Raw genomic sequence first — 13,918 nt, forward strand, 5'->3', positions numbered from 1 at the left:
CTATCTATGCGTGCTTACTTGAGAGTAAGTCCTTTTGAAGTCTGGGATTTCTGAGCAACCACACACACAAGTGGTTAACAAAAATCTTAACTTTAGACACATTGTACATTATTTAAAAAATATTGTAGTTGCTGGCATCTCAAACTTGTATTTAATATGCATGCACACCTTTCCACCAAATAACAGAATACTGGTTGTCACAATATTGGTATTTAGTGGTATTTCATGGCAATAATTTCTGAAAGCCTAGACATTTTTAATTTTATTTAACACATTTAATACCCTACCTTTCCTCAAGTAGCCCAAGGGTGCTAAAACATGTTAAAATAATTATTTTTAAAACAACTTGACATTTTTTTTTAAAAAAACCCATAAAACCGCCAAACGCTAAAAAAAAAAGAAGAAAAATGCAATTACCCTAGAAAAATATAAGCAAAGCATTTTTAATCATTTCAATAAAGGAATGTTCATTTAGGGACCACCAGAATCCTTCCTATAAGTAAGGTTTTGACCATCCTCCGGAGGGTGTTGAGGGATGAGCGGACGGATCTTGCGAAAGGGGCGCTATCCCTAGTCCCAGCCGGGCATAATTTCTGAGAACGTTTCGAAATCTTGTTAGAAAGCAACGCGCACAAACTCCACCCCTGCTTGAGACGGGGAGCAAATCCCACCGACTGGGCTCAATGGAACGTTTATTACTGACACTCCGCCTTTCCTCCATGGAGCTTCAGGCGGCATACCATTATTGCTCTCCCCACTTTTATCCTTGCAAGAGCCCTGGGAGGTAGGCTGGGCAATAAATACAGCCCTATCCAGGCCGCCTGGCATTCTTTGGGGCCCAAGAAACCGGTTTGCTATATGCACCCTGCAGGCGCGCCTTGTCCTTGCCATCCCTAATTTGATCCGCCGAGCGTCGTTAAAGACAGCGCGGAGCGGTTGCCGCAAAAAGGCACACACAGTACGAGAAGCCCCGGAGCATGCGCACAAACAGGCTTCTTCGCGCGCCGCGGCGAGGAAGTTTGTCCCCAGCCGACTCCCGTCGGGGAGTTGCCAAGGAACGGCGCACGGACGCCGAGACGGGCCCCGGCGGTCACTATGGCGGCCGCGGCGGACTCGCTGTGGGAGGACAGGGACGTCCGCTTCGACATCTCCTCTCAGTGAGTGTTCTCGCGCGAGCGGGGGCTCCCTTTCTCGCCGTGTCCCCCGCGCGGGCGGCTCCGTCACGACAGGGAGTCCGCGACCCGTCCCGGCCTCGCTAAGTAGCCGTTGGCAAAGCGGCCGCTTCCGGGCCTTGCGAGCCCGAGAGCCGAGAGCGCCGTTTCCTTCAAGCCTGTCAGCGCCATCTTGCGGGCGCCGAGGATTCCGCCCTCGCTCTTAAAAATAAAACTCGGGATTCGCACGCGCGTCTTTGGTTCCCCACGTTCTGTAGGGCACGGGTCTTCTCGGGGCTTTTTTATTTGTTAAGTGGGCTTCCTCAGGTCCCTGAACGCCAACGGCCTCTCCGCTCCTGAACACAAAAAAGTCGCGCTTGATATATCAAAATCAATATCATTTATTGATTTTATATACTTTCCCTACACCTTTAAAGCCCGTCCGAAGCATATTAGTTGCTCCTTAAAAGAATTGTGGGCGTAGCACCTTAGAGACTTAACTTAGTTGGTCTCTAAGGTGCTACTGAAAGGATTTTATTTTATTTTATTTCAATTAGTGTTTTATTTGGAAACATGACTCTTTTTGGTTAGGGAGAGGACAAGTTTTTTTCAAAGATCTTGGATTTGTGTGTGTGCATGGTGAGCATTATTGTCCCAAAATGTTTCATTGGGATATTACTGGTTTACCTAAATAAAAGAAAACCAAGGGATGAAGCAGCAACTTAGCATCCAATATTGTTATAGGCAAATGAAAATGAGACCAGGAGAAATTCTCATTGACTGTTTGGATCCTATTGAAGATACCAAAGGAAACAATGGAGAGAAAGGTACAACTTCTGGTTTCTATACCCTTTCTCCCTATTTCTCAAGTGCCACCAGCACTCTGTTCCAAGCTAAAAGTTTGCAGGTTCTTGTCAGGCAATTTTTGGAGTGTTATATCCCACCTTCCGCCCAGTGTTATTTTATTGTTTCACAAATGTGTGTTCTTCTGCATGCCTAAGGGATTCCCCACATATGTAGAAGCCATGACCTTATTTTTGGATTGCAGCATTTTGCTTCCCGAGTGATTGGCACTGGGCCACCTGAGTTTGCTATTATTAGATATTACGATGATGTGTCAGTGCAGGTGTCCAAGATCACTATGTGTATTTATTTATTTATTTATTTATTTATTTATTATAAATATTTATATCTTGTCTTTATATCCTTTCCTTGTGATTTATTTGATATCAGCTCCCTCTTTCTACCCCTCCTGCAGATCTTAGATAGTATGTAGGTCCTGAAAGATTTTGACTTTGTTGCGGTAGTTTGCTTGCCCAATCTCTTTTTCTAATATAGTTACCGTTCACTCATTTCTGCTTATTTTCTTGTGCAGCAGATTTGAATGGGTTATTATTCTTGGAATTCTGCATAGGAAAATAGGAAGCTGCCTTATACTGACTCACACCATTGGCCTATTGAATTCTCTATTGCTGTTTACACTAACTGGCTCTCTGGTTTCAGTCAGGGTTCTCTCCCAGTGCTACCTGGAGTTGCTGGGAGTTGAACTTGGGACCTTCCTGATGCAAAGGAGATACTCTACCACTGAGCAATGACCCTACCCCAAATAGTGAACTCTGAGTGGGAATCCTTATGTAGTCAAAATATCACTATCCCTGCACAAGAGGGAGGTATCAGTAGACTTATGGCGATTGTTAGATTTGCAGTAGTACAAAAACGTTGCAAACTGAGCAAGCCAAGTGACCACAGAATCAAAAGCTGGCTCTTGGGAGAAAAAAAACCAAAAATGTGGTGGGCTGGAATGGAGTATATTAGAGAAGGTCATGGCTGGTTGAAACTCAGGACAGGAGTGCTCCACGTTTCATTGCACATCCCACTTGTTTGTTTTATATATATGACATTAATAAATGGATGGGGGATACTGGGTGTAGGGGATCCTGACTGAGTACATAGGATTGAGTAGGATAGCCTTTATGTGTTTTCTGTCTGTCTAGTATTAGAATAATTTTGCTATAAATTATCTGGTGATTCCCCCCCCCTTTTTTACTTTCCAGGCAGACTTTTGGTAACAAACTTGAGAATTATTTGGCACTCCATAGTATTGCCTAGAGTCAACCTCTGTAAGTATCCCTTCCTTTGTTTCTATGCCATTAAAAAAATTAACTGGTCAATCAAAAGCTTTTCTCCTTCACCTGGTACTGCTGCTGTTTCAAAGAGAGACATTTACATCCCAGTCTTAAGCGCACTTGCTTGAAAGTAAGTCCTAATAGTTTCAGAGGTGTTAGACACCTTTAGGATCAGAGTGGAAGGCTCTGGTTTTACTGTAACCTTCATCACTCTAATAATGTTGTGTATGGGACGCGGGTGGCGCTGTGGCTTAAACTACAGAGCCTAGGGCTTTCCGATCAGAAGGTTGGCGGTTCAAATCCCCGCAACGAAGTGAGCTCTCGTTGCTTGGTCCCTGCCCCTGCCAACCTAGCAATTCGAAAGCATGTCAAAGTGCAAGTAGATAAATAGGTACCGCTCAGGAGGGAAGGTAAACGGCGTTTCCATGCGCTGCTCTGGTTTGCCAGAAGCGGCTTAGTCATGCTGGCCACATTACCTGGAAACTGTACACCAACTCCCTCGGCCAATAAAGCGAGATGAGCACCGCAACCCAAGAGTCGTCTGTGACTGGACCTAATGGTCAGGGGTTCCTTTACCTTTACCTTTATACAGTGGATGCTCAAGTTGCGAACACAAACCATGCGTGAGGCGCGTTCACAAGCCGCTGCGACTGCACACTCATGTGGCGCAATTTAGCGCTTCTGCGCGAGCGCCAAAACCCAGAAGTAACCCGTTCCGGTACTTCCGGGTTTGGCATGTTCGTATCCTGAAAACGTGCAACCCGCAGCGAGTGCAACCCAAGGTATGACTGTATTATGTTTGTATTAGTAGTTAGAATTGACATAATTATTCCCATGTAAAGAATGCATTGGTAAATGTTCTCAAAGCATTCTGGACATTACAGAAAATTCTAACTTTCCTTAGGTATATCTGGCATTCTTGAAAATAAGAAAGCCTTGCAGACTTCGCATTGTCCCTTGCCAACTCACACTGCAATTGTCTATTTGTTTGTGTGGGGCACACAGTGTTTCATACTTCCTAAGATCACTTCATATAAAAAGTGTTTTGATGCGGCATATGACTACATCACACTTCTAACATTAAATGTTGGACAACTTTCAGACTGATATATTAAAAAATTATAAATAAGGATGACATACTGTGGTCAGCCTCCTTTCAGGTCCAGTGTGCTGGCAACCAGAAACTTGGTTTGCCCTTTACTGGATTATAAAACTAGGTGGCAAAAAATTTCAGGCTGTTCTTATTTGCTCATAATCTTTATCGAGGGCATGTCAGCTTAGTTCTAAAGCTGTTTTTCTACAGTGTGTCTAGTCTAGTAAGATACAGTTACCTGCTAACAAATAGTATTCTTCAAAGTGATGTTAATTCTGTTCATATAAATAGCATTTGTGGTAGCTTAGCCTTTTGTAAACATGTAGTTAATTGTGGACAAACGTGGGTTTGGACCTGAGACCATGGATAGACGGCTTCCGGGGGGGGGGGGTACGTCTGCACCATACATCTCTTATACAGTGGTCTCTCGGGTTACAGACGCTTCAGGTTACAGACTCCGCTAAACTAGAAATAGTACCTCTGGTTAAGAACTTTGCTTCAGGATGAGAACAGAAATCTTGTGGCAGCGGCACAACAGCAGCAGGAAGCCCCATTAGCTAAAGTGGTACCTCAGGTTAAGAACAGTTTCAGGTTAAGAACAGACCTCCAGAACGAATTAAATTCTTAACCCGAGGTACCACTGTATAAGAAAACTCTGACACCATGATTAACTATCCTCTGGCAGCAGCCACTACATCAAGCTTCAAGAAGGAGAGAGAAGGTTTAGGAGACCACTCTTAACAGTGTGCTCAGATACTTTGGCACTTCTTCTTGAACTTTTCCACTGCCAACTGATTATTGAAAGGACTTGAAACAAAGCTCTTGTACTTGAGATTGCTTATTTTTTCCTCCTTCCCGATCCATTTTCCTTTTGTGTCATGTCTTTTTTGATTGTTACCCTGAGGGAAGGAACTGTCTTTGTATGTGTGTTGTAAGGTTTTTTGATTGAAAAGTAAAATAAAAGTTTTGGAGATAAACAACTATGCACATGTCTTCTCAAAAGTAAGCAATGCTGTGGGGTTCCTGGAAAATTTCTGATGCCCTAGAGCAGGGTGACCCAACTTTTCTTTCCAAGTGGGCCCCAAGAGTACTTTGACATAGAATCTGCAGGCTCCATACTGCCTTGTTGCACCCAGAGGAGGAGTGAGGCCAACATTTTATGCCCCCTGGGTTTGGGAAGGCAGCACAAGGACTGTGGGGGCCCATCAAATGTTGCCGAGGGCCACCAAAAAGACATTGAGGGCCGCATGTGCCCCTTGGACCACCCTGCCCTAGACAGTGATCTGATTTAGCCTGCTTTTTTTACTTGTACTTAGTAAACAAAAACAAAAAATATTGAAGGTGCCAAACTTGCCTTAAACTGTTTTGGCATCTGTTCATTGTTACTATGAAACAGAAAATGTTCCATGGAAAAATAAGCACTGGAAAAATTGCAGCCTCCAGTTACTGCAAGCAAGTCTCATTAGACTGCAGTGGTATAGACAATTACCTGGGAGTAGGTTTCATTTAATTTAGTTGGGTTTACCTGTGAATCGATTTACTGTTATAGTAGCAGCACGTGTTCCTGCAGCTACAGTTAGTACATAGCTGTCACACAGTGATTTCATTGGGAGGAATTCAATTTAATGGTGGGCTTTTCTGAACATTCCTTCAGAGCAAGCATTTCTGCTTGCCAGGTGGAAATACCCCCCTCTCCTTCCCCTTTGTGCTGTTCTGGGGTTTCTCCTGATCCTCCAGAGGTGGGGTGGAGATGGAGGAAGACCTGTTGTGCTAGCGGGAACCCTTTTGGAATGAACTAGCACACTGGGTTAAGTTTAATTTAGGCAATTTTCTATTCCAGACAGCAATATATAGCAGACAGATATCTGGAGATATTCAATGACATCTTTAACAATACTGTTTTTGTTTTCCCTGACTCCTTAGCTGTTGGCTACAATTGCTTTGTAAGCACAACAACAAGAACTGCTAACTCGGTGAGTTTACAAAACAAATTTTGAATTAGAGCGTATTTTGAAATATATAATGTGCTCTCGTCAAATGACATGTTTTTCCAGTTCTTCTAAAACACATTTAATTGTCGGCAAGTCTTATGAATTTCAAAAGCAACAAAAAGCCTTGTGACACCTTAAGGGCTAATGACTTTATTATGGTATAAACCTTTGGACAAAAGTCCACTTCATTAGCTCCATAAGTGCTACCTAAGTTGGCAGGATATATGTAGAGAGAGAAAATGTGTAAGCAGTAAAATCAGAGAGAAATGAAATGCAGAAAAATACAGACTACAACATTTAAAGCTTAGGGGTTGTATTCAGCTGAGTCATATTCAGAGTGACCAATTGATTTCAGTGGGTGTCCTCTGAATTTGACTTAGATGGATACAACTATGTATACAAAATAAGTATATGCAGAATAAGTAAAGGGAACATTCACAAAGTAGTGTTGAGTGTAACACAGATATCCTGACACTGGTAAGTTAATTAATACTTGTAGTGGTAAAAGATAAACAGTTCCAAACAAACCCCAATTAATTACTTAATTAATACTTGTAGTGGTATGAAAACCATTTTATCTCGATTAGGATAATAAATTTCTGAATCTAATAAATTGGGCTCTACTGTGCAAAAGCTTGTAGCAATTGATTAGTTTTTAAAGTGTGAGAAGACACTTTTGTTGCAACAGACTAACATGGCTACCACCCTGGAAATTGTTACTGGTTTCCAATTATACTGAGAATACATAAATATTGAGATTGTTCATTTCTTTTGGAAACTGCAGTACTAATATACTAAATCTTATAAATCTTTTCTCTTACAGAAATTAAGAGGCCAGACAGAAGCACTTTATATATTAACCAAATGTAACAATACACGTTTTGAATTCATATTTACAAATGTGGTTCCTGGAAGCCCCAGACTTTTTGCCTCTGTTATTGCTGTACACAGGTACTTGAGCTTTTTTAATTTTAAAAAGTGTTAGTCTTGCATAGAAGCAGGAAATACTTGCTGAAGCACAATCCTAATGAAGTTTGTAGGTTTAGTTGCATATGCCATATAATCAATAAATTTTAGAATGAAAGGTTTGCATATATTTTGTTCAGTGAGGAAATGGTAATAATTTGGGATTGGCATGCATATGTATGCAGATACACAGAGCAACCCTTATATTTCAAGATAAGAATATTCTCAGGATGGGCAGATAAATGGCTTTTTAGGATAAAGGATCTTAATGAGGAAGGGCATCCCATTGTGGAGGTTTCCCTTCAAGCTAAACTCAATCTCTGGCATAATTACTTCCATGTTGCTCAAGTTAGAGGAGGCAAATTGGTTAGGTGAGGAGTATAAATATTTCCCCCCCCCCCCATTTTTATCATTGTTTGAAACCGTGTTTTATTATTCCTAGAGCTTATGAAACTTCAAAAATGTACCGTGAGCTTAAGCTGAGATGTGCATTAATTCAAAACAAGCAGTTGAGATTGTTACCCAAAGAACAAGTATATGACAAAATAAATGGTGTCTGGAATTTATCTAGTGATCAGGTACAGTGTAATATATTCATAAACTGAAATTAAGAATGTGATTTTTTAAAAGCCTTTCCTGCAAAATCTGGCAAAGAAGTTCTGCAACCACCTTGTGAAACTGACTACTTGAAAAATACATGGCACTGAATATTAGCTCTTTAATATTTATGTGCAAGTTCTGTCATATTACTTGAATTTCATAAGACTGTTTCCTGAGAACCGTGAGTGGAAGGGGACTTTCCTGCCCACTTTCCTGTCCTGTCCTTCATTCCCCAATAGACACTCCTGAGGTTCAAGAGACCCTCCATTGTGGTGTTGACTGGGTCACAAGGGGCTGCTGGAGGAGAGGGAAATTAACCAAAATTGGTCAGAACCATCTTAGGAAAGAAGAGCTGTCCTGGCACAAGTTGGTTCTGCCCAGTTTCAGTCAGTCCCCCCCCCTATCTTCCAGAGTTCTCTGTATCCCACCCCACCCCATTTCAGAGGATCCCTGTTCCTGAGGAGGAACATTTAGAAGGCCACTGCAGAAGGTGGGAAGGTCACTTCCACAAGTTTTCTTTGTCTTGCATTTCTCAAGATGCAACCCATATTCATTTGGCATGTGAAATAATGTGGCCACTATTTTAGTGTGTGAAAATAGGCACAAAAGCAATATTGCAGAGCAAAAGGTTATTCTTTTATACTGCTATTTTAACTTTGGCATATGTGTCTTGCATGCCATTGAACTTGAATGGTATATTATTTTGAGTCCTGTAGATGCAATGGAAAGCTTCTTATACTGTACTATGGTTCAACCCTGGTTTGCTGTAGTAAGGGTTTCACCAGTGCATTTTGTATTTAAATGTGAGTTTTAGTAAACAAAACATGTTATTCTCTTTACATTTTAAATGCAGAGGGACCTAATATAGTGTTATAGAGAAGACTAGTACCAACTAATTATAATTTCTCTCTTTCCTAGGGAAATCTGGGTACCTTTTTTGTTACAAATGTAAGAGTAGTTTGGCATGCTAATATGAATGACAGCTTTAATGTCAGTATCCCATATCTACAAATTGTAAGTACAATAACAGTACAATATTTTTGCCTAAATATTAATATGGGTTACCTTATTTTAATTGTTGTATATATAATTTCCAAAGAAATACTATGGAATTTTTGGCAAGTGTCAATGGATATTAATATAAACTTCACAAAGCTGACAAATCTTAGAAGTACATAGAGTCAGCCTGCAACTTGCGAGGGGGGGCGGGGCGGGTTACATTTCAGGGATTGTGCCTAAAGCCAAAATTGTGTATGGTCAAAACACATAGGGTTCAGTGGCGGGTGAGATTGCCAAAGTCTTTTTTTCCCCCAGATGCCCACCCCCTTTTTATTTTTAATTTTTAAATTTGCAAAGCACATAGAGCTGAATGTGCACAAGTTAAATGTGCGTAAGTTGGGGGCTTACAGTATGTATTTCCTCTGGTGGTTGAAATGAATGGTCTTTTAGCTGTATGATAGTGGAAGGGATACAGTGTCTTTGGTGTTAGAGACTTGTCCTGAGTAAGTTTGCTGTGACATGCATTATTTAATATTTCCTTGTCAGGCAGTGCTTATGCAGAAATACACTGATGGAAGAAACTTTGTATTTGGTCAGCTTTTAGGCTCATAGAGAGAACATTGAGGATATTCCACCTCCAAAATCTGCAGTCAGATTCACATACATCTTTGCATCAGGCCAATAGCATTTCCTCTGTACTGAGGAATTCGGCTTATAGCTCACACTCTTTACCCCTAGTTCTTTTAAAATGTTGGTCATTTTATATGGTTTCCATGGTACTTAGCCAGTGCTGCTAGCTGAGCATTATAGTTGTTTTTTGTCAGAGGCATATGAACAAAATTTGTATCAAAGTTCCCAGGTAAGATATTTTCCAACTTTTCAATGTTCTCAGTGTTCTTCTCCACTAAAAATTCATGTGCATTTATAATTACAAGTGACTGGAAATAGAGTAATTCATGGAGTCCGTGTCAGTAATTTCAGTTAATTCTATTAAGGAGTCATATTTCAGTCATTCTTTTTAACAAACAATTTTTTTGCTTGTTTTTACTTTTTCAACCAGCGTTCAGTAAAGATCAGAGACTCAAAATTCGGCTTGGCACTTGTCATTGAGAGTTCTCAGGCGGTAAGGACTCAGTATATTGTACTTCCTTCAGTTTTTAATAATTCCATACAAAACTCCATTAAGTAATTTCTTAAACATATTCAATCAAGCACCTATACTTGGTGGTATTTATTCCCGAGGAAGTTGCTGCTTTGATTAGGATGTCATGGTAGTATGATCTTTGCAATCTGAAGAGCTTAGTTATGAGTTCACAGAATAATGACTATGATAAATGAGCACCAGGTGACTAATCAAATCTCTGAATGAGACACCAGCATATCAGCTTGGTCACTTGCTATTTTTGAGTGCTGTGCCCATGTAAAAGTTTATAGAGTGTTGAAATGATTTGCTCTTGAGTAGTTCTTGGGAGTAGAACTGTTTGTGAATAAATAGCTTCAGAAATGCAGTTTTGAATGTGTCATTGCTGATTACTTCCACATAGCACAGCTGAGATTAGTACTTAAAAATAGCTTTCAACCTTGAATTGTTCCATTCTTTTTGTAACACTATATTTACAGTTATAGCCATTCATAAAAATATGATGACTAATAATGAACATGTAACGCACTGCAAAGCCCCACTAAATTGCTATATTTATTTAATATAGATGTTGTATTGCTTCAATATATCTGAATGGTTTAAATACTTGAGCATGATTGAAATTGATAATGGTTTGCCTCATCTTCCTAATAAAACTGTGGCTTATCATTGATATGGTATAGCGTTTTGTAGCACAATTTCAGCCAAAATGGTTTTACTGAATTTAGGTCATCATACTGTGGGATAACTATCGGATATGTTTTCTTTCAACATACACTCTTTTATAGACTGGTGGTTATGTGCTTGGATTTAAGATTGACCCAGTGGAAAAACTAGAGGGAACAGCAAAAGAAATAAAATCATTGCATCAAGTCTTTTCAGTTAATCCTATATTTGGAGTAGATTACGAAATGGAAGAGAAGGTATTCCTATTTTAAAAATATGATTTATATAAATTAAACTAGCTACTACTTACTTAACAAGATTTAAAGATTAGATTTAAAAGTGTTTTCTTTCATTTATTAATTTTCAGCCTCAGCAGCTAGAAGATCTGACAGTGGAACAGATACAGGATGATGTAGAGATTGAGGCAGATGAGCAGACAGATGCTTTTGTGGTAAGGTTCTACAGAAAAATAATAATCCTCTGTTGATTTACCTCAAATTCTGTAGTCCTGTGCATACTTTGACCCCCCTGAACTCTGTGATGCAGTTCACACATCACTGTAAGTCACAGTTAATGGCTTACTGTAAATGCTGCCTGATCACTTCCACTTCACTCCTGCTCTCGTGTGTGTGGGATGATCAAGCAGCAAAGCTTGGCGTCTCTCCCTGACAAACCATAATTGACAAGCCAAGAAAAAAACCATAATCCCCATTTCAGATATCACAGTAAACCTTGTGGCTTGATCCTCCCACTTGCATTAGGGAAGAGTGAAGTGGGAGTGAAGGACAGCATTTATGATAAGCCGTGAATTATTGCTTACTGTGACTGGCCCAGCATAGCTTCCTTCTGACCTACAGGGTCAGGTGTACATCACTTAATGTTTCTGATCCTATGGGAAGATTACAAAACTTTGTGGAATGGATCCAAATATGCCTAGTGCAAGCACAGAGGGACTTCTGCTTGTGAAAGGCAGCCCCACCAAATTGGTTCCTGTGCTTCCAAAGCCCCTGTACTCAATCCCACATTGTTTCAGAGGGTCCCTTGACACTTGGGAGCAGGTGGTTTTTTGGCAATGGAGGACCAGAGCAAGGTGTGTGGGGGGGGGGGTGGCCAGGAAAGCCCCGCTGCATGAATGGAGTTCCATTCATCTCTGGGTCCAACCCTGTATTTCACAGAAAAATTCTTGGTCGTGAAGAATGAGAGACTACTTGCAGTAGGTTATATCTTGTTCACCTGTGTGTTTCATACTCATTTCAGTTTGTGATTGAACAGAGTGGCTCCATTTCAGCTAGCAGTCACCTTGAAGCTATGCTGTTCTTGTGGTCCAGCTGCATGAAGTGATAAGAATCCACATGCTTATTTTTTGCCCTGTAAAAGACAAACAAAATAAAACTTCTGAGGTCCTTTAAAAGTCACCTTAATTCCAGAGACCCTTGGGAGCAGGAAGGGGAAATCTTGTAGCACAGGCAGAAGTCCCTTGCACAGTATAGTGAGCACCTGTGACAATACATCTATTACAATCACACTGGATTTTTCAAAGATCAAAATGCTATCGCATATCTTCTACCTCTTCGGTATGCCTTCAAATATCTGGTGAGATGTTATGCACCTTTGGGTTCCTTACTTCATTAAGGAAAGAAATGTGTACAACTTTCTCATGTGAATATTTCACTCTTTGTTTGACACTTACCAAAGACGTGACACTAGTACACATTTCTTAAGAGTGTTGATGCTGTTGAAATAATCAACAGTCCTGACCTCTGTTTCAGTGTGGTGTATCAAATTGAAAAAAGCTGTTTTAATTACTGCTCAGAATTGCTGTAGGTTATGTATGATAGAAGCATTTCCTTTGTGTTTAAACGAGCTATTTTGAAAACTGGCAGGAAAAAATACTTTGTTTAATACTATATTTTATTAAATCTGTCAAGGCGAAGAGATTTTTCTTTTATTTGATAAGAGTATAAAATGGAGTTACTCATTCTGAATAAGGGGGAAATGGAACAAAATGGCAGTACATGGTTTTAATAACCACTTCAGATATAAAAGATAATTAGATACAAAAGTATTTAATTGAACTGAGTTACTTGGTGTCTGTGTTTGAATTAACAAATGTTCAATTCTTAGGCTTCAGTACTATCTAGTTACCTGGGAATAAGCCCCATAGAACTCAGTGGGGCTTCTCAGGCATACACAAGGTTGTGCTGTTTATAATTAAAATATTTAAGATGATATATAATGTTAATTGTTGGGTCTGCTTTGAGTATGACTAACATTACATATCACCCTTAGACAATTACTTTTTAAGGTTTTTAATATTTTTTAACTTTTCTGTTGTAGGCTTATTTTGCTGATGGAAATAAGGTAAGATTTTATTTTATTTTTAGCTAAAACTTAATAGTGTGTTAGTTCCTAATGGCCTAATTGATCATATTAACCTTTGTTTTCTTGCAATTCCTCTCTTCCTCATTTCTTGAAAAAAAGCAACAGGACCGTGAGCCTGTTTTTTCTGAAGAGTTGGGGCTCGCCATAGAAAAACTAAAAGATGGCTTCACACTGCAAGGACTCTGGGAAGTAATGGGTTGACATTATTTCAAAATCTGTGTAGTCTCAAAAAGTCATGTATTGAAAAAGCTACAGCTCCCTGTTTTATAGAGATGATTATATTTTAAAGAAAACTATTACAAGAAGGAAGAGATAATGATGTACAGTGTATAGTTGTCATGTTATAATAAAATATATTGGATTATATATTCATGGAATGTACAGTTGTGTAATTGTATACATTGCTTTCAGTGGTTACATTTAAAATTATTTAAAAATATTTGATTATTTAGAATATGTGTTGGTCTCACATGAGTGTAAATAAAAATATTTTTAAGAAAATAACATGAGATAATATGTGGTATTTCTGAATTTCCAACTATGACCCAGTCATTAAATCTTACTCTTACTTCATTTCACCAATATACTGCACATTCCATTACCCTGAATGTATGCTAAGAAATGAAGTTTACTTTTATGAAATCTACTGGTTGCTTTGACCAATGTTGAATTTGTCTTTTCATTGTACCTTTTTATCTGTTCAATATTTATTTCCTTTTTACTTACTAGCTATTACCGACTACTGATTTGGTGCTCACTGACCACACTGTTTCTGATTCTGCTTTGCCAGTAATACCACACCT

At 39.5% G+C, this 13,918-nt stretch overlaps 1 protein-coding gene across 3 annotated transcripts; it reads left to right on the forward strand.

The window, feature by feature from the left end:
* The first annotated feature begins 1,023 nt into the window (after positions 1-1,023).
* BBS5 (Bardet-Biedl syndrome 5) lies at positions 1,024-13,624 on the forward strand. 3 transcript variants are annotated; one of them, XR_004427728.1, is made up of 13 exons: positions 1,024-1,157; positions 1,896-1,978; positions 3,206-3,271; positions 6,294-6,343; positions 7,185-7,312; positions 7,770-7,905; positions 8,846-8,941; positions 9,987-10,049; positions 10,856-10,990; positions 11,101-11,184; positions 12,161-12,326; positions 13,071-13,094; positions 13,215-13,287. XR_004427728.1 is itself a non-coding variant. In XM_033166687.1 (12 exons), the coding sequence occupies exons 1-12, from the start codon at positions 1,096-1,098 to the stop codon at positions 13,314-13,316; spliced, it is 1,029 nt and encodes a 342-aa protein (XP_033022578.1). In that variant the 5' UTR covers positions 1,024-1,095; the 3' UTR covers positions 13,317-13,624. The 3 variants fall into 3 exon arrangements, 2 of the variants coding, with proteins under 2 accessions (XP_033022578.1, XP_033022590.1); XM_033166687.1 differs by lacking the exon at positions 12,161-12,326 and having other exon boundaries at positions 13,215-13,624; XM_033166699.1 differs by lacking the exons at positions 9,987-10,049; positions 12,161-12,326 and having other exon boundaries at positions 13,215-13,624.
* The last annotated feature ends 294 nt before the right edge of the window (positions 13,625-13,918 follow it).

This window comes from Lacerta agilis, chromosome 1 (genome assembly GCF_009819535.1).
Source record: "Lacerta agilis isolate rLacAgi1 chromosome 1, rLacAgi1.pri, whole genome shotgun sequence".
NCBI lineage: Eukaryota > Metazoa > Chordata > Lepidosauria > Squamata > Lacertidae > Lacerta > Lacerta agilis.